Here is a 21,787-nt window from a genome sequence, read left to right as displayed (position 1 = left end):
GGCCGAGTTTTAGAGTAACCTCAGCCTAGTTTAGGTTAATAAACTGCGGAGACGCATTTATTAAGGACTCCGCTTTTTTCTTTATGTTTATTTATTATTTTTTATTTCTGTTATAAATCCCTCGAGCGCGTGTATTACTTCACTCTGCTTCAGATTTAATCAAATGAGAAGAACAGAAAAAGTCGCTCACGAAGATATATGTTCCGACTTGACTTTTGTGGCGTAAACAACAGGATCAAGACGCCTTTATGTTTTGCGGGCTCTCCTCCATTTACACACCGGCGTACTTGGCGGAGCACCTAAATAAGCGGGGTTTGCACATAAATAAATAAATAAATAAATAAATAAATAAATAAATAAATAAATAAAATACAGAAGCGATAGGTGTCTGCTCTCTGTTACCATACCATTGTTGCTTTGAAGATTAAAAGGCATCGTTAACTGAGACATAGTATATTAATTAACTGAATTATGAAGTTTCATTTAAGAAAGGACAGCAGCAGATAGCACATCCAAAAGGCTCAGACATTTAAAAACAACAAAATTAATAAGGGAGAGAGAAAATAATTTAGTAATAGAAGATAAACAACATTTTAACAAGTGTCACAGATGGATCAATAGACATAATAACACTCAGCAAAAGAAAACAAAGTTTAAATAAGTGATCTTGGACAACTATTGAGACACTTTGCAAATCTAGCCTTGATGGACGAGTGACAAGAAGACAGTCATTAAAGAAAGAAAGCCACAAAAAGTTCAGTTTGTGGTTTTGCTCTAGTTCAATTAGAACAGTCATAAAAGGTAATCTGCACATGATTGTGTAAAATCATGTGAGTAGTTGTGAACGCAAACTCTATAAGGTTTCCTGTACAGTACATGCTTTATTCAGAAATGTTTCAGACTGTGGGTCTTTACAGTAGAGCTGAATCTTAAAGAGATATTGCAGTTAATTTTTGTGGTAACAACTCTCCCAAAGCCATATGCTACCCAGAGGAGTGAGTCACATTCAAATATCAAATATAGGCATTGAATTTAATTGAATGTGAGGCTCTCCATTGAATAATTTTATTGTTATCAATTAAAAACCTGATTGAATTCCAGTGTTTGGTTGCTTTAGGGTTACCCCTCCTCGCGTCAGAAACGCTTGTCATTCATTTGATCCGACTGATAAGCCGGCAAACTGGTAAGGAACAAATCCATATTTGGGTTTTTGTCTCGAAGTTGTAAATATGAACGTTTTTTGGGGGAAATGGTAGCTTTTGGCAAATTCTTTAAGTAAAGTTTAAGTAAAACGACTGAGGAGACTGCTGTGCTGTCATATTCCTTAATCTGTTCAAAATCACAGAGTGTTCTTCATTCATATATTTTTAAAGACGCATACATTTTAAAGGTGAGACTGAATGTCCCGAAAACAACTTTTTGTTTTTATAATCGTAAAAATTACACAGTCAATAAATTACCTTCTATTGTCAGCTACTTTTGTCACGTAAGACAAAGTTTAGAGTGCTTTACCTGCTCTAAATTACTATTGAAAGACAGATCTTTAGAATTTCCGACAGTCCTCGAACCATCGCCTCCTCCTCCCGGGCAGCAGCAGCAGCCGCTATCCGCATCAAGCAGCTTTCATTCAGTGAGTGGCTGCTGAGCGGAGAACAACAGGCTACCTCTCTCCTCTCAGTCCGCTGTGAGTATAACAACCTTCAGTCACACCGTCAGTTATTTCGACGCGGGTTTTAAGGTTGCAAATGTGTCGTTAATAAGACTCGGGTTGAATTTGTGTTGATTTTATTCTCAAAGTGGTGTCTGAGATGTTCGTGGAGAGCGTGGTCTTTTGTTCTCCGTTTATTTTTTACATTTTGTTATTAAATAAGACAATTAAAATGTATTAACGTAACACGTTGGCCGAGAACTTGTTTTGTATTTTTTTATTTAGAATTTTATTCGTTGACATTTTTAAGGACATATTTTTATGAAATTGTATAGCGATATTAATCCCGTTTCGACACCCAGTAAAAACAGAAACACGATATATCAAAGTATTTTATTTTTTTACAGATTTTTAAACATACCGTCGTCAGAAATCTTCATATTGACTGTGTTTTTTTTTATTCCCCAGGATGCTGCACAGCTATGTGACAAAGAAAATATTTAAGCCAGGCTGCTGTCTAACAAAGAGCCATAAAGTCAATATCAACATGTGACATCATCGTTTTCTTACTGGTAACATGTTCAGTTTGAATCAAATGCTGGCAAAACGGTCTCTAGAAAATCTCAACTTGTAAAAAAAAAAAAAATAGAAAAAGGTGTTGCTCTATTGTCATCAATCAAGAAAGCACAACTGTTAAAGATGTCCAAGTATGTCCAAGTCTCAAAGTTTTACTTCTAGAAAGGCTTCTCTGTTGGGATAAGAAATGTGGACTCAACCATGAATTTAAATAGAGGTATTGATTCTGTCTCAGTCCTACTGGCCAGAAAGTCTTCTGTCCACCTCAGCAACCTGCACCACATCTACAATATCGCTGTGTGCACTGGCTACTGATGGACCCGTTACCACGGACACAAGGATTCAACTCCAGCTGCGCCATGACTTCATCAGACCACGACGAGACGGGGAGCGATCTGTCCGAGTCCATGGAGATCCGTGAGCTTCAGGACCAGTACGTCTCTGCCGAAAACTGCTTTAAGTCCAAAAGTTTACCCATCCTGAATGGACCATGCGAGCATGGTGTTGGCCCCTCTGCACACCCTCAGCAGGTTGGTACAACTTGTTCCTGCGTGGCCGTGGAGGACAGCCGGGCCCTCCAGCTCAAGACCCCAGAATCCAGCCAGGCAGAATCCCCCTCCTCATGGACGGACTTCTCCCCCTCAATGTCCAGCATGGTGGGGCTGAGCAGCTCCATGCCGGTGGAGGGTCACAGGCCCGCTGGCTTCAGAGGCAGAAAACTTGGTTTCTCTCTGAGCCGGTTTATTCAGATCCCGGCCAGAAAGTGTGTGCGGGTTATCCTGAGCGACTCGCGTTGCTTCTTGTTCTGCATGTGCTACCTGACCTTCATTCAGTCCCTGATGGTTTCGGGCTACCTGAGCAGTGTCATCACCACCATTGAGAAGCGCTACAGCCTACGCAGCTCTGAGTCCGGCCTGTTGGTCAGCTGCTTTGACATCGGCAGCCTGCTGGTGGTTGTCTTCATCTCTTACTTTGGCGGCAGGGGTCAGAGGCCGCGCTGGCTGGCCGTTGGCGGTGTCGTGATAGCCGTGGGGGCGGCGTTGTTCTCCCTGCCACATTTCATCTCCCCATCATACCAGATCCAGGAGATGAACTTGTCAGCGGGCCACGAAGGCCTCTGCCAAAGCGAGAACGGCAGCAGGCGGGAGATGGAAGTGGCGTCTTGCCCCCGAGATCAGGAGGGCAATGAGCACAACCTCTACGTGGCGCTTTTCATTTGTGCTCAGATACTCATTGGCATGGGGTCAACACCAATCTACACCCTGGGGCCCACCTACCTGGACGACAACGTGAAGAAAGAAAACGCTTCTTTGTACCTGGGTAAGAGAAGCTGGATTTGATGGCACATGTGAAATCATTGCAACCAGACAGAAAAGCTCTGGTCTGTCTAATTTACTTGGTTTTTAAGATGTTGCAGCAGAGTTGGGTGGTCCATTTCAAGGATCCTTCTCTATCTGGAAAAGTATGGAGTTTAGGGGTTTTTCAGGGCTGCATAATAATGGAAAACAAATAGTGTGGAAAGAAATAGACTGAGCTTTAAACCCTTTAAACCTTATTGTCTTTGTGTAATGTCCAACTGTTTCCCAGCCATCTTTAAATCATGACTGTAGGTAAAATTATTTATGAAGTACAATCATACTGAAAGGTAAACATTTACCATAAACTCTGGAAAATTGAGTGTGAAAACTTTTGGAATTTTGACAAGAAAAAAATGGTTTAGCAACCCTGTAATGTATTTGTAATGAATAAGCAAATGTTCCTTGAGTAATCTCACCAGTCCCGAGTTGAAGGCACAACCTGTGACTGGTATGTGACTGGAAGCATGCCAAGTTCTTGATAATCAACCAAGCTGATTTCATTGCCATCAAAATGGATTTGATTATATTTTTGATTAGATTTAGAAGGCAGCTTATAACCATCATGTTGATCAAGGCGATATAAGCTTGCATGCCAATGCAAAGCTTTTGTCCTTCTGATTTAATCTGAGTGGCATGCGACCTCTGCATAGCCCTGAGGTGGACAAAAATACTGCAGGCCAGAGGTTAACATATGATAGACATGAACAAAATGCAAAAGTAAGTTGCTTATGGACAAAGGGCCACTCACATCTTCTGAGTATTTGTGCATAATACAGATGTGATCTTAGGTGAGTCTGTCGACTGGAATGAAAGTTGCTCTCCTGTCTAACAAGAACTGACAGGATACTGCTCTGTTTTCCATGGTAGCAGGTTGTTTTCTCTTTGTCCATGATCTTATGCTCATCCCTAAGTCATTCAGGCATTTCATTACATAGTATCCATATATTTATTTGGTATGCTGGAACTTTCGTGACCTTATTAAATTAAGATTGCTGCGCTGCTTGTCACATTCCTCTCATAGTTCATGGAGAAGATCCTGACTGCAGACGTAATCTCAACTTGTATCTGTCTGGATTTTTGTTGTTGCATTGTTGGGATTTGGAGAACTCACACATTGTGTACAGGTTCTCATAAAAAGCCACAAAAAAGCCACAAATAAAGAGGTCAATATCATTGTCATTTTAACATGGCTCCAGCTGTATTGTGGCCAAAAGAAGTATTGCATTCCCCCTAAATGTCCGCATTTTGTCCTGTTACAGCGAGAAATTGTATGTTAAGATTTTATGTGATGTATCAACACAAAGGGGTGACAATAGTAGATGCTTTTCACTTCTTATTGTTCTTATGTGGAGAAAACCTAAAACTACACATTACTTTGAGCACACCAAACACATTGAAACATGGCGGTTATGCAATCATTCTGCAGGGATGCTTTCCTGAAACTGAAAAATGGAAACTCGTCATAGTCTGTGGGAAGATGGATGTAAGTAAAGGCAGGCTAATCCTGGAAGAAAACTTTAGACTGGAACAGATGTTCACCTTCAAACAAGTTCAAAGCATACTCATGTGTTAGTCAATGACTGGATTTAAGTCCTTTTATAATCTTTGTCAAAATTTGAAAATGTATGATTATGTGAAAAAACCTAAGAGGCTTGCTGCAGTAAGGGTGGCAGTATTAACCCAGGGAGACAGAATGCCTTGAAAATTGTAATTGTTACCTGACAAAAAGCAAAAAATTTCATGCTTTGTTGAATGATTATGCAAGGCATGGTATTATTAGGTCAGTTGTGATACAAAATGTAAAATACAACAGGAGAGAAGGATCCACATGTTGACAAAGGTAATAAATGTTAGACTTAATGCAAATACAGACATTTTATTCTGTTATCTTTCAGGCGTTTTTTTTAGGCTTTTAGTTGAACTCTGCTAGACAAAAAGGCGTTAAAACAGTTGCGCAACATTGACCACAGTGTTGGGACTTGGCACTCACTGAGGTATCGCACGCCTCATGGAGCATATTCGTTGCCTACCTTTGAGACCCAGCATTGATCTGATCCATGTGTCAAGGGGAGCCAGTGCAGCAGAGCTGTTGAACCAGACACTGAAAACAAGGGAGAAAAGATCCTTCGGCACTTCTTTTCCTGCTCTCACTTTAGTAAGGTGGTCCAGAGGTAATGCATCAATGCTTACAGATATACTGTTGCCCAGATTTCCCTGCGAAGCTGCACTCATGACCTTGGTGGCTATGTCAGAGGACTCGTAGGGGGATCATCCACTTCCTTCCAGTAAGGCAGTGTTTGGGGAAAACAAAGATTTGTTCTCACATGGCAGAGAGGGAGCAGATAGGTGAAGGAAAACGTCCTTGGTTTGTGTTGCAGCCACTCAGATAACCATGGTAACTAGATGTTAGTTGTGTTATTTGCTCTCTTTTGCTATTTTTACCTCTTTTTTTTAGTTGTATTTTGAGTCAGTTCATGCTTGAATGAAGCTGAATCTGTGCTTGCACTTACCAATTTCCATATATCTCCAAATTCATTATATCCGGATATAGGTTACCCATCGCTGTAGGAGATATTTCCTCACATCTTATGAATGTAAAGCCCATCTCAGTTTGTAGCAACCCAAAGGGGAGGAGCAGCTCGCTTTTCTGGGACAATGCGGTTTACAGTGAGGGGGTACTTCTTGTGTCATTGGAGAGACACAAAACCCCCTGACCCACTTTGCTGTAGCAACAAACATATTCAATATGATTTAACTTCATCACATATTGTTACATTAATACCACAAACCCCAATGTGTTAGAGCAGAGTAGAGCATTATTGTGAAGTGGAATGAAGTTGAAGCAAATAAAAATCTGAAAAGTGTGGGCTGCATGTTTAGACCCTTTTTATCCTGATACATATAAATAAAATCCAGTGCAACCAAGTCGACATCAGCTTTTCTGTGGAGGCCGATTTGCGTTATAAAACATTATCCCAAACTTTGGACATTTTATGCTAACAGATGTGGAAGAAGTCTTTTGACACATTGTTTAAAACACTTTAGTGGTGTGGATGTTCATCTCCCACTAGGACAACAACTCTACACATACAAGTGTTTACAAGCTACATTGTAGTGATTTGAACACAGAGGCACACCAGACTTTTATTTATTTATCTCCTCGTTAGTATAGTGGTGAGTATCCCCGCCTGTCACGCGGGAGACTGGGGTTCGATTCCCTGACTGGGAGTGAAGTTTGTTTCAGGTCCCTCTTGAAAATGAGATCTAGATCTCAACGGGGTTTACCTGATTAAATAAAGGAATATTATTATTTTTATTTAAACAATCTTAAACCATATATTATTTTCCTTGACAATTGTGCTTTAATTTGCATTGGTCAGTCACGTAAAAACCAAGTAACACACTAAAGTTTGAGTATAACGTGGCAATATGTGTAAAAGGTTCAAGGGGTATGAATACTTTTGTGAGGCACTGTGCCATAGCCACTGTATTTTATCTAAAGTTTGCATCAGGTCAGCTGATTAACAGTGCCATAAAAGCAGGACAAACTTTAATCGCTTTTGTTCGTTTACTGCTGTGTCAGCTTGTTCGTTCACTCTTCCTGCGTCGACCGCACGTCTCCAAGATCTTACCGATCAATAAACATACTTTTTCTTGTCCAGTCCCTGATTTATTCCAGCCTCCAGACAGAGCCTGTGACCTGAGGATATAATAGGAGATTGAGATTTACAACCAAATGATGCCGACAAACTGTTCTCGGTATTGAATGACATTAGTGATTGGGTCCATGTGATTCCTGCCTTGTGTTTGCATGAAAATTCAGAAGAAGTTGCACCAGAGTCTGCGTAAATTTCAGTCTTGCATCATGTGATGCACTATGTTTCTTTTTTGTAACCTTTCGCTGTCTAAGCCTCGCAATTCCTTTGCAGGCAGCGCCGCATGTCCTTCTTTCTGCAGGACGAATTTAATGGATCCCTTTTGCCTCTGCTTTAACAAGCATGCAGTGCAGAAAACTAAAATGCAAGTGTGTGTGATTGGTTTTTTCTGCATTATTAATGTCTATTAGGCGCTCCTGAAGGGACAAGGGTAGAGCCAGCATTTAACACAGCAGGCTTGTTGAAGCTGCAAGGAAAGAGATTTAAAAAAAAAAGGTGGGCACCGGTTTATGAGGACATATTTGACTTCCGCCGAGAGGTTCTGAAGAGCAGTTCTGTGTGCAGCCAGACATGCTCGCATGGACACAGGGGGTGTGTTTTATGTGGACAAATTTAGAAAGAACATTTGCTCTCACTAAGTTCCCCTGAAAGTGTGTGCGGCGTGTTCTCTTGCAGATTGAAGGAACAAACACCACTTGAGTGCTAGTTTGTAGTTAAACCTCTGTGTTTGTCATTGCCCTGGCGTGAGTCAATCTCATCAAACTGTGTGTGCTGTCCTGTTTTGCTGCAGCCAAAGCAAATGCAGAATGTGCACACACACAGACATGTCCCTGGAGGACTCGTCTCTACTGCCCCCTGTCTGTCCCATCCAGATGAAAGATCGTGTTTCAGTCTCGAATTTAAGGTATGGCCCCATCAAAACGCTGGCATGCTTATAGATGACGAGCCGGCCCCGCTTCATCACTGTCCCTCTGGCTTCTCCTCACATGCGGCTTGAATATCACTGCTCCCTTTCCCAGAGCACAGTCAGGGTTACTCAGCAGAAGACGACCTTTACTAGCCGCGTGCTGCTCAAACAGCTTTAGCCACTACTGTACGATTACTATGACTCCCTGCGTGAACCGCTGACCTCTGTGAGGCTGATCCTGCACCACCAGTGACAGCATGTGCTTTTAAAACGTGTCCCTGCAGGAGGGAGAGGGAGATATTCGAGGAGAGAAGGAACAGTTGGGTGTGGGGGTGTGTTTGGGTCTATAAAAGCAGAGTCTCAGCCATAACTGTAAATTAGTTTTTACATCGGTATTAAATAACAGTTGATACTGTAATTGAGTTGTTTTGACAGCAAGTGAAGGTTCTTCAGGAAAATATATGAAAGGCTTTTTATGACAGGAAAGACTTTGTTCCTGGTAAACGAGAAGGAAGCAGACTCTCCTTCTCGTCTTATCAAATCTTTGATTTGGCAGTTAAAATGTGTTTGAAGTTTAATTTTAATTGCAAAAACTTACTTGGCTGAATAAAGGTCAGATAATCGATATTTATTCCAATCACTCTAAAAAAGCTTTTTGTTGATATAGAAAATAACTTAATTGAACAGCTCTGCAATTAAACTAATTTATCATAAAACTTTGGTTTGATCAAAAAACCTTTCTCTAAGTATCCTGGAACACTTTAATTGAAATATTTTTAGGCAATATTTGATCACTGCTTTTTGGTGCCTTCAGTATAAATTGTTGAACATAAAATACCCCAGAATTATTATTTCTGTCCTTTTTTACCCTTTCATGATTTTGGGATCATTATGCTACTTCCTGAAAGAGGCTTTGTTGTTTATGATATAGACATGATTCTATATTTATGCAAATATTTAAAATAGATTTTCGAAGAAATATTGTAGATTTCCAATCATTTCTGCTCTCTGATAAAAGTTTTTCTTACTTAATATTTCCTAGGTCTTCGCGTACTCCAAATGTTTTCCAAGAGGAATGAACACAAGTTTGATTAGACTCAGTCAATTAAGAAATGACAAAGGAATACTTTCGTTTTTCTAGCTGTAGAGATTTCAAGTCCTTTAACCTCCATTACGCTCATTAGCCTCCATAGCACAACTCAGCCGCCCTTATCTGTTAAGAAATGAATTTCTGTCTTTAATTACTTCTTGTTTGTCTTTTGCTATGGGATCAGTGTGTTCTGTGATGAATATCAGGCTTCTGCTATTGTGCTGACTAAGCTGCTTTGGTGTTCAACATATCTATCTGTGTTGGCGCTTACTGCCCAACATGCCAAAGAGAATCAACTTGGACATCTTGCCTTTCCTTTTACACTCTCGTCATGTCTACTTATGCATACTCTCAGCCCTTTTTAAGTCTATTTTCATGCTGATCCAACCTTTAGGCCAGTAGTAGGGGAGTTATTTTTCTGTAAGAGGCCGGGAGGCAGAGTAGGAGGAAGCATTAAGCCTGCTGAGGAACAGTCTGGCTATTGTTCTCCTTGACCTCTGCGATGCTGTGATGACCTGTGACCAGAGGAAAACTGCCGGAAAGAAAGATGTTCATGAATTTTATGTAAATCTTAAGAATTTGGTGACACATTTGGTGTAATTTGTAATCGTTGTACCATATAGATGTTAACCTTCTCTGTCCCTGAGTTTTTCTGCCTTGCTTCCAGGACATTGCACTCTGCACTGAATTTCCTGAACATGATGGGCCTCTCTTTGGCTGAGATGGATGGCTGTAAACATTTCTGACCTAACCCAGGGGGGGAGCATTGTTTTGCCCTTGCATGCACACATTCACATGCATCGAAGTTGGAAGGAAATTATGCATTGTGAGTCAAGATGGAAATGTAACCTTAAATGTGCAGAGATGGGGATGAGGGTCAACTCTGTGCTGTTCACTAAGCTTCAAGCTGATTCTGAATTATGTACCCTTTGATTTTTAGTAAGATTCTAACTTTGATTTTTGTGAAGTGTCCACAATTAAGAAAATGAATGGTGCATTAATTGACTATTTTAAATAATTATGCATACTGCACTTTTGTTCTTAGTATTTATACAAGTATAGAGTTGTTGTGAGCCAGTAGAAGTGGGCGTGAATGAGAGGGGAAAAAGGAACAGCTGGGTTTCTTGTTCCGGAGATGCAGAAGTGCACCTGCGCTTTGGGTTTGGTTAGGTTTTAAAGTATTTGCGTTGTCCTTGGCTTGTAGATGTGCTCAATGTTTCCTGATATACTTCTGGTTTTCCTGCAACTGCGCCACATTGTTTGAACATCTGTGCTTGCATAGACATGGCAGATGAGATGTGAGTCGTCAACTGTAGTTTCATTCATTCATTTGACAGGAAGAGTTGTGCATCCATGTGTATGACGTACCTAAGCTGCAAAGCACCAGGCATGTCAACCTTTTTCTGTTTGGCTGATTTAAAGAAATTGTGATGGCAAAAGCAATGTTTTTGCATATAATGGAATGTAGTTTGACAGTAGGTTATGTAATGTCTTTGGGAAGGTTTACAGTCTCAATTTCCAGCTTGTGTCTTCTTGGGTAAGATGCTGTTCAACATTCCTCCTATTCATGTTTGATGTTTGGCCAATAATATATTGTATCGTAATACAAAAAACATGTCGTGAAGTTCAACTTTTAGATATAATCTAATGAAATGGTAACTGCGTGAGTTTCTGTCCTCAAAAAGCAAATCAATCGAATATGTAATGCTACACATTGTTTTGCCGTTTTGTGAAAGCAAGATGTTTTTGTTTTTTTCCTCCACTGCTCAATCTCCTAAAAAAGTCTCTATGTTGGAAAATATTTTTTTGTTATAGGTTGTATTTGTGCAAAGAACTACATATGATGGTGCCTCATAACAAAAGCTCATTTATGCTCTTGGAGTAATAAATATCCTAAGTACAAAACCTAATCCCTGTTTAAAACCATTTAATTTGAACTTTACCAGGTGTGAGATCAGCGCTGTTTCTGGGTCATTTTCCCTCTTAAGCAGTAAAGGCAGTCTTGGTGGATTGGATGGTACATTCCTGGCTGAAGCTGAAAGGACACAGCTTCAGCACCAAGAACCATATTTCTGTGCCATGTCTGGCAATGAAAGTCTGAAAAGCTGCAGGTGCAAGCTTGTGGCAAACTAAAACCCAAGCTGCTCGAATGGATTCACACTCGCAGCCCCCCGACAATAATGTGGCTCTACCCCCGGTCCAAATGCCTTATTCATGGCCACTGATCAGCGGAACGCTTCTCCTCCACCCTCTCCAATGCTGGAACATTAAATATGCACAGAAAACCCCAAAGAATAGAAACAGGCTCTCTGGATATCAGTGCAGAACTTGTTTAGTGGGCACGTTTTGGTAAAAGGAGGAATAAAATTAAACCCAAAGCTATCATCAAACACACTTCTGTTATAATCAGAAACTTTTCCTCCACAATGTAGAGGTCAGTTCTCTTAAAAAAAGGCTCTTTAAAAAAAAAAAAACTTATCGTATCTTTAATCCCACAAATTTGATGACTAATCTTCAGCTGGAATGGCTTTTTGACTTGACAGCTCTTTAAGAATGTGACTGGTGGAAAGTAAAGCTCAGTTTCTGCATTTAAGTCTTAGTATGTGCTTTACTTACATATATAATCTTTTTTACTGCAAAAAGAAGGCTCAAATAGATATTTGAACAAGAAACATTTAGTTTAGCACAGAAATCATGTTTGTTGAAAAGAAAGTTGGATTACGTGCAAACCCACTAAAGATGATGGATTAGTTAAATTAAATAAAGGGATTTACTAAATGTGGCAGTGAGTGAAAGGCTTCTAAGAGCTGTTAGGATGTGCAGCAATTTGAAGCAGAAGAATCACAAAGGAAGAAAAACAGTTCTTCAATGCTGTGCCGCTGAAAGACGCTCCAGTATTGAAGCATATAGAAATGTGGAGAATTGGTTTTTCTTTCAGGGAAAAGAAAAGCTGAAAAAAATGTACAGTTGTAGAGACTACTCGAACATTGCAAATAATTTTCACCTTTTCATGCGTTTGCTTACAACAGGCTTTCATCCAGCAATGTTATCTCCAAGGCTGAGGGTGGTAATTAAAAGTGTAACTGTCTCAACTGTATATACTTCTAAAAACTCAGTAACGGCATAGATAAAAAAAAAATAAAATATTGTGTGCATCATAAAACACAAAGTACATGGGCCAGATATTTGTATACAACAGATTTTTCAGCTCTGTCATGGCTTTGTTTGGCACTGGTGGTCTTGTGCCCCTTTGCTCATTTCCTATATGGCCTTTAAGTGTAAGAAAATGAGCCATCTGCCATGAAATATTTCATACTGGCCAAGCTTAAACTGATGCTCCTCTTGGGAACGTTCTGTACGTGGTATGCTGTAAAAAAAAAAAAAATGGTTATGCAACTACAAATATTATTTGATGGTAGGAGGTCACTCAGTTATTTTGTTTTTGATCAAGGATCATAATCTCTCATTATTTAATAGGCGTCAGCTGGTCTGCATAACCAGAAACCACAATTTGTTGGAATATATGACAGGAAATATCCTGTCATATATTTCCTATATGACAGGAAATATATTTTCTGAAAAGAATGATAGTGGGTTGCCATGACAAGAAAGATAATAATTTCTAGTAATATTTACAGATAAATCCAACTTGATGTAATTGGCTTTAATTCAGAGCAGAAGAGCAATTTTTAGTACCACTGCTGCTAAAACACTTATGTCAGGTATAAAAACCTGGCGATTTATTTGGGCGCTGATACATGAACTGAAGCAAAAATACAGACTTTAAAACTTACAAATTGCGAAATTGCAAAATTTCAAGTAAATGTGCACTTTGCCCAAAAAGCATTTTTTTAGGCTACATTGGTAAGAAGTTAATACCTGGTTAATTGAGCGGACTGTCTTCTGCATGCATGGTGATTGCCCAGTTTGTTTTTAAAAGAGTACAAGTTTACTTTAACAAGGCTAGTGGGTACTTAAACAAGTTGGTGCACATCAGGTAACAACAGTAAAGCGAAACACCTAATTCATAGGATCTTGTTCTAAACCAGGGATCTGCAGTTCTAATCAAAAGGCTGAATGAATTCACTGCCACATCAGCAAGTTTGGCTAAGGCCTGATCATTTGATTCAGGTGTGATGGAGCAAGGAGCCATCCAAAAGTTGCAGGACCGTAGCACTAAAGGAGTTGCAAACTCCTGTTCTAAAAGTCAGTCCAATATCCCGATTTTGTCTTTATTAGCTGAGTATTTAGTGGTCCTGTCACATGTATCCATGGAGCACAGGAGAGGGGACAACTACGCTCTGACCTGATATGCATCGTTACACAAACTGGGTTTCTCTTCATCTCTCATGTTTCTGGTTGATTTGGAGTGTTTTTCCTTTGTTCATGGTCTCACAGCCTTTGGCTCCTTAAATAAATTCTGTCTGATCAGATTTCTGACAGCAGCAGATTTGCCGTCTTCTGCTGTCAGTGCAGCCCCAGAAGGCTTACAACAGCAATAGAATCTGAAAAAATGTTGATTAAGTTTTTGATATATGACCTTTCTAATGCACACTAAAGGAAAAGTGTAGGTTGTACGGGTCCCTCGGGAGTGTACTTCCAGGCTACACCTTTTTCTTTGTGGAGCAGCTGATTCACTGGTTTTAACAGTTATTTGCCATGCACAGCATATTCTCTTGGATCTGAAATCAGTGAAGAAAGAAAAGTGCATTGCTTGTGGTGTTGGTGCTGCTTCACTGGCTGACTGTTACCTCAGGCTGTTGAAAGCAACTGGGGAGAAGCTAAATATAGAGAAAACCCCTTCGTTCACTTCTTTTTTTTCCTAAATATTTGATTTAGCAAAGTGTGTGTGGGGAACCCCTGCATGGAGAGTATCTTAGTCGGCATGAAAAATGAATGCAGTGTACTGTTTGGATGGTTTTATCCGCTGTGACAAAGATTTGAACTGTTATGCAGTGAGAGCGTTTGGTTCCACACAGTAAATAAATGTTAATCCAAAGCCATTTGAAGAAAGAGTCACTGATGTGATTATTTTAGTTTAGAAGTGGGTTGTGGGAAATGTTGGGTTGTGGAAGGCAGTTTTCAAATGCTTATCAAGTTCTTATGTCCCTTATTATTAACCATGCTTTGTCTCAGAGGTTTAAATGTAAAGGCAATTTTATTTATATAGCACATCTTCTGCCACAAGGCAATACAAAGTGCTTAGCATGATTTAAAAGGAAATACAAACAAAATAACAAACCAAAGGAAAGAACAAAAGAAGAAAAAGCTAATAATGTTGATCCAAAGTAAATAAACTAGATACTCCTATTCAGGGTTGGTAGATAAGTATAAGTAAATATCCTCTGGTCTAATTCCTTTTATGGTTTGAATAGAATTGGAGTCTAAAACGTAGTTGCTAAGGTAGTTTATACTGTAAAGCCTCAAGATAAATGGCTAGAAAGTCACTCAGTGATGCCAGAATGTTTGATCTGAAAGCCTCTTTCAAGCAGTGCTAACAAGGCCCGATCGAGCAATGGTCTGGGTCTGCGCCCATCTGTTCTAACAGGATGATGGGGTTTTCCTCTGCATTATCCACTAAAACCTTCATCGTCTTAGTGCATTCCCATAAGATGCGACCTGAAATTTATGTCAGTACTATTTGGGTACTTGCCTGCTTGTTCAATGGTTTCTGTGGTTCACAAATGTACATGGATTGTCTCTTAAACTTGGGATCTGAACTCCACTGTGTGTCTTGAGACAACAACTGGTTGTTTTGGGTTGGTCCCAAGAAATCAAATTAAATATTCTGTATTTTTCTAGTAGTTTCTAGGTTGTACCCTCTTCTTCCTTCAGAAATTCATTATTTCTCTGTTGTACAGATTTAATCCTGTGTTGGATGCATTCCTTAGAGCTCTTGATCATAATTGATGTGCTACCATCACTCATTTTCTACAAAAGCGTCATGGCCTGTTCCACCACGTTCAAAAGGAGGTCAGATGGGTTGAGATCTATTCACTGTGGAGGCCATTTGGAGTATAATGAACTTGTAACCAGTTGGAGATGATGTAAGCTTTGTGGCATGATGCATTCTCCTGCTGGAAGTAGCCATTAGGAAATGGGTATGCTGTGGTCATAAAGGAGAGGACATGATCAGCGTCAACAGTAAAATCGGCAGTAGTGTTTACACAATGGTCATTTGTTTTCCAACAATTCAGTCACTTAAGTCTCTTTCCTTCACCATTTGTATTAACAAGCAATTTAGCAGGTGTACCTAACAAAGTGGCCATTGCATATGTCTTTTTCTTTTAACGATTTTCTACTATTCAAGGTCTTTAAAATACTCTAACACACAGGAGGAAAAATGGATTCATAAAACGTCTTAAATTGATTAATGGCATTCTGATGCATAATATCAACTGTTCTTTAAGATTGAACATTTTCAGATATAGTCAGAGTCCAATACTGCTGTCTCTTCTGCATTTCGCCAGCAGAACATGTTTCTAATGTATGGCATTAACCTTGTTAAAAAAACAATATACTATGATGTTCTGAAATGCACTTAGTTTTGTCTTTAGTTCTTAACTTTAAAACTAACAAATGCAGCCACAGTCTTCATTCAGAGAACTCAAGAGAAGTTTCTTGAAGAACTTGATGAACTTAGCATTTATCCCTGTTTTGATGGGACTTATTGACGATTCAGTTCGCATCATAATTTATGTGCTACCATTACTCTATCACTAATTAGTGGTTTCAGCTAATCATCTGCTATTATGGCCCAAGAAAACTCCATTTTCCCATAGTCTTCACCAGGTTCACACATTTTAGTTTCAGAGCTATCAGCAACTGCATAGAATTGATCTATTCATTCTCTATCTGTAGAGCAAACTGTTTGTGTGGTGCGCTGTTTGTAACTTAATGTCCAAGTCAGTTTAATTTACTGAGCTTGGTGTTGAATTGTGTTGCTTGACTTGATAGAAGCTGAGTTTATTCTTCTTTCTAATTGTTTTCTCACTCATCTGCAGAGCCTTCTGGATCTTTAGCTTTTCTCTGGCCTGTTTTTTGTATCCCTGTTATATTTTATTCTGTCTCCTAACTTCCATATGATTCACTTTCCCCCCATGTACATAGACCCTTCTCCCCATTATCCTTTGGACAATTGGGAATGGTTAATTTACATTTCTGGTCATAAAATTTTGCATGTTAAGAGGACCGTCGGTACAACAAATTTGTTTGAAGATGTTTGCTGCTGTGTATCGAAGAGTAATCTGAACCAGGTTCATGTTTTTTGATGTCGTACCTTTTCTGTTAGCATGTGAGAGGCCACAGTCCCCATGCATGCCCTCTGAGTTAAAGAATAAGGTTAGGACTTGTAAGAAGACACTGCCATGTCAGCAATTTGTCATGACAATGCTGTCATTCCCCCTTTTCATAGTCTTTCTTTTTTGTCTTGCCTCATGTGCATGGTGAGGTAAAGGGAGGTCACATGACTGCAGCTATGCCTAGAACACAGGGATACACTGAGGACACTTGCTCTCTTTCCAACACCAGTAGCCGCATGGATCATCTATCATACAGCTGTCACCTGCGGCCATGCTCTGCAAAGAGCCTCTGGCATTGGGTTGAATTCTCCAGTGCAGCAAATCAGAGTCCTAAATTTGTGCTGCCACGTTTCATACAACTGATGTTGTTGCATAAAGCAGAACAGCTTATTCAGGGTTTGTTTCTGATGTGAAAATGGAATAATATCCCAAACGGAGAATGAATAGGTAATACATAATGTACACCATAGTGTCATGGCTCTTGTGTAATTCTTTGGAGACGACGTTATTGCATCTTCTTTTAGAAATTAGACAGCTTCTTTGTAATTCCCTGACGTTAAGTCTGAGGTCACTGCATTGCTGCCTACCTTCCATCCCCAAGGTTTGCTTAAAGGCTGCCGAGGCCTTGTGGGTTAATAAGGAGGTGGAGTGGTGCATAATTCATTAAAACAAAGTCTGCAACCAAAGACAGGAAACAAATTACGGAGCCAGTATCAAGCCTCTGGTGCACATATTGAAGGCTGACAACAGAAGAGATGTTAAAAATAATAATTTACCATGCAGTGCCTGCAAGAGTATTTTATCTTTGAGCTTTTTCACACTTTCTTACATTTCATCCACAAATCTTAATAAAATGTGATTAATTGTGAAGTGGAAGCAAAATGCTAAGTTTTCAATCAACATATATTTGTCAAATATGATAAGCATTTATGCTAAGCCTACTTTACTTCGATACCACCAAATAAAGTCCCATCCAATAACCTGTCTTTAGAAATCACCTTATCAGTAAACTTACTGTATGTGTTATCATGTAGAGAACTGTGACCTGCCTTGTTGCTGAAATGAGTTATATTAATAGACTTGACTTGACCAAATCCAACTAAGTATCTGTGTCCCTGAAGGTTAGATACAAGAGGGATGCTGCTGAGCAAGCTTTATCACTCAGTTACACAGCAGGATCAGTCACTACAGACTGCAGCTCTGCCTCTGTTTCTGTTTTCAGATGTTCGTTTCATCACACCAGTTTCTCGTTTCTTTAGCTTTTCTTGCTTCATGGCATCTTGTTTTAAATGTCGTTATCTTTTCCAGCCTCACACTGGTATATTAATCATCACACTGGAAATTGGGCCGCGCGATTCACTGTATCACCCGGCAAGCATGTTCCTCTTTCATTCTGAACATTGTCACACACCCTCCCCTTTTGTATGAGTGAAGTATCAGACACTGTATGTTCATCCTTCATGTGTATTTTGATCTGAAAATATTCTCTTCTGCTTCTTATTATCACTAAAATGACTTTCTTCACATTTGAATAGATCATTAATGCACAGAGCATTGTTGGGAAGGAATCACTTTCCCATATCGCCTACAATAATGATTTAGTGCTCTTTGAATGAAAGATTCATTACCTCCAAACATGTAGAAAACCATAAAAAGTCTATAACGTTTTGTCCTTCAGAAGGTCTTTTGTGTAATTGTAAGCAAGACTGTGGGCGCCATGGGTTTTTTCATTGGCATGCACCCCCTGCTGCCCTGTGACGTCTCCCCACCCACAGCCATGTGTGTCAGATTTTTGTGTGCGATGGAGCGCATGCTGCTGCTGTGCCAGCATATTCCTCAATCCGGTGGCTCTGTAGCTGGCCACCCCTTCAGGCCCGAACGCAGCTCTCCAAACCCAACCCCAATGATCCCCAAACTATTCTCCCTCGGTGCCAGGCGGGCAGGACAGAGCAAGGCTTAAGGCACAGTTTATGACCCCCCTTTTGTCCTCCAGTGGGGCAGAACGTTGTTAACATGATGGATGGAACGGCAAGATGGAGTTATGCAATCATGCCGAAGGGCATAAAATATTGCCATCTCTGGCGGGAGGGAGTTTGGAGGGCAACCAAAGGGCCATACGTTGTGCTTAACCTCTGCTTGGCAACCGACAGTGCTGATGCACCTGGTGTGTCTGACTCAGGCCAGAATGTGCAGAGTAGAAGTTGTTTTATGGCTTTTTTAGCAAAGGATGTATCTAAGGGCTGGCCTCTGCTGTAAAAACGTTCATCTCAATCTTTCACTTTGTTTTATTTAGTTTGAAATTCAGTCTGGTTTAGTGCAAGAGACAGCTGCACAGGTTGCTGCTTTATTCCCATCCAGAGCTGAATTCAATCAGTTGAGTTTATTTGTATAGCACACTTCAGCAATAAGGGAGTTCAAAATGCTTTACATCCTAAAAGCGCAAAAATAAAAAGTAATTAAAATACACCACACCTTCAATTGAGAAACGAGTGACAAACATAAAAGTTCGATGAACATCTTCAAATTCACCAATACACATCAAAAACGTTGGTCAATGGACCTTGACTGACATTTTTAAAAAACTGACAAATTCAGCTCATTTCATGAAAGGATGAAAACTCAAAAGAGTAAAAGAGAATAATTTGGCTGCGATCAGGTCAGCTTTCACCAGCTCAACAAGATGTTCTCAGGCAGGTTGTGAACTGATGTGGGTTGCAGGCAGCTTCTTTTGTACCTGGAAATGTAGGTACAAAATATTAAATGGTGAATGAGTGAAATGAAAAAGTCTGGAATTATTGTTTCCTTTTAAATTGTGTCTTATGACTTTGGCAGGAAGTTTGGCAGGTCATGAATGATTGGCACCCTGGGTGAGTTTTTCTACCCCAAGAATCTGTAATCAACATAGTCTAAGTACAGGTTTCACCAGTTTAAGTGGCATGATTTGAATACTTTTCTCAACCTAAGGTAACCTCCTTTTTTAAGTCTTAAAGCTCTTCTTTCTTTATCTCAGATACAATAAAGCTTTCATAAATCTCAAAATGGGTTTTAAAGTATACTGAGATTGGGGAAAAATATGCAATTTTAGTGTGGGATCTAGATGCACGTAAGAAGGGTATCAGTCCTTTTCATGAGTGCCAGTTTTTATGGGACAAGAGTGTGTGGGGAATCTGCTGTGACTCAGTGTTTTTGATAAATTAAGCAAGCAAGTTCAAGCCGAAGCACATTCAGCTGATAACACACACTCTTGCCTCCTTATCTACTCACACACTTAAGGCATATGTACCAGAAAGCATGAGAAACAGATTGTCCAGAACAGTGTCCAGACAATCAATCAATCAATAATTTGATTATTGATTGATTGATTGTCAATAATTATCACAATGTCAATCAATTACAATCAATAATTATCACATTGGGACAGGAATAAATTGTCATTACATGAACTAATTCTTCTGGTTTTGTTGACACATCATTGTAAAAACATGTTCTCACTGCGAGATATGCTGAAATTGAGCCCTTATGTGACCTGTTTTTGATCAGTCCCCATTGTTTTAATAAATTAGCTATGGAGAAGAATTAGTTGACTCGCATTTTCCTTTAGCAGATATGTTTTAAAACGTAACAAGAATCTAAGCTTAGTTAAAGTTTGACCTTTCCAACTCTTTTAGATTTTTATCTATAGATGACTAAATGCAATCCAGATTCCTCAGAAAATTTTATTTGAATTTGAATTAAGGTCAAATAAACATTGAGTCTGATATCAACTTGGTGTCACTACAACGGACTTTAATGCAGTAGAGACCCATATTGCCTGCAGGAAAAGCTGACATTGGCAAAGATTGTTGCTCTACCTCTTGCAGGTAGCGGGTTGCATACAGTGCATTCAGTAATTTAAGTGTTTCAAGTTTACAAAATAAGCTGAAGATGGTTTTAAAACCTCCTTTAGCTTGCATTTCAAATGTTTCCTCTAAGGCGGCACTTATATTTGGCTAGCTCTGAGCAGCATGTCTGCTAAGAAGCCAAATACAGGCTAACTACCATAATGGAGAGCTCTGACAATATTAACATTATGTGCAATGAGTACATGAAAACTACTACTTAATTTAGTAGGTATGCAGATATTTTTGCATAAATAAAATGTTGCAAAACTTTGATAATTTAGCGCTTTTATCATACCGCCTTAATCTAATTTTAATACTTAGAAGTCAAAACATTTAATTCAGTTAAAATTACACTTACTCTCTTATCTACCATCACATTTAAATTAAGCACTAAAGCTCAGTCATCTGTTATATGTCCGCTCTTCAATAAGGTTGAATTTGTAACGATCCGTCAAAGCTTGATTCACTGGTTTAGGTTTTGTGGTGCACATTTCTAATTTCAAAGATTGAGGTGATAAGAGCCGACCTATTGTTGTCCTTGGCAGCTTTAATTTATTGTTTATTGTCTCTGGGAGGTAATATCCTGTTACTGTGTGAGGGCTTTCACTGCTGCAGTGAACTTAGTCTCCAGGCAGCAGGATATGAGAAACGGCACCATGAAAAGAGTTGAAAAAGATATGAGATCAGTGAGAAAAGAAAAGAAAGAGGGATGGGGAGCCTGCTGTTATTTTAATTTTTTTAGAGACTTGAAGAAAAGACTTCAGTCAAAGGAAATATTTAATGTTAAAAATTGCATCATTTGCACATATTTGTTCTTTTTTGGTACCCATTGTTGGGTTCTGTTGTTTAGACCCATGTGTGTTTGTCTGTTTTCTACCGTTATGGGGAAGCGATTTGATTAGATCAGATAAAAATTTGTGCTTTATTTAAGCTCTTTCTGCAAAATAGGATAATGCATTTTTTCTTTTAGATGGTTACACCTACAGAAGAAGAGAGGCTAGTAACCTGTGTTAGGTTAAAGATATGATGGTAGAAGCATTCGGATGGCAGCAGAGAGTTTCTATTTCAAGCTTCAGCAAACTTACTTGTTGGAGAAGGAGAGGATGCATGTGTGTACGCCTGCACTCCTTATGTAATCTGTCTGAGAGGATGTGTTATTTTTTGTCTCAGGAGAGATTAGGCATTTAAGTGCTGGTTTGGACACAACCACTGGCACCCGGACACGTGCCGAAGCATGCTGTTTGGAGTTTTAATGCTTCCATCTTAGAAACGAACCTTTTCACACAAGAACAGCAGCATTTTGTTGGGGTTGTATGTGTGACTGTGGGAGGCAAGTGGCAGAAGCCTGTGGTTTTGCAGCTATTTTCTAA

At 39.5% G+C, this 21,787-nt stretch overlaps 1 protein-coding gene across 1 annotated transcript in view; it reads left to right on the top strand.

Annotated features, from left to right (window-relative positions):
* Positions 1-1,582: 1,582 nt before the first annotated feature.
* slco5a1 (solute carrier organic anion transporter family member 5A1) overlaps positions 1,583-21,787 on the top strand; it is a 36,856-nt gene continuing 16,651 nt past the window's right edge. The window contains exons 1-2 of the mRNA XM_028004791.1: positions 1,583-1,684; positions 2,117-3,544. Coding sequence (XP_027860592.1) covers positions 2,539-3,544 — 1,006 coding nt within the window. The 5' untranslated portion in view covers positions 1,583-1,684; positions 2,117-2,538. The remainder of the gene's footprint in view (positions 1,685-2,116; positions 3,545-21,787) is intronic.

This window comes from Xiphophorus couchianus, chromosome 21, assembly GCF_001444195.1.
Source record: "Xiphophorus couchianus chromosome 21, X_couchianus-1.0, whole genome shotgun sequence".
Taxonomy (NCBI): domain Eukaryota; kingdom Metazoa; phylum Chordata; class Actinopteri; order Cyprinodontiformes; family Poeciliidae; genus Xiphophorus; species Xiphophorus couchianus.
The sequence above is the reverse complement of the archived record's forward strand: the minus strand, read 5'-3'. Positions and strand labels throughout refer to the sequence as shown.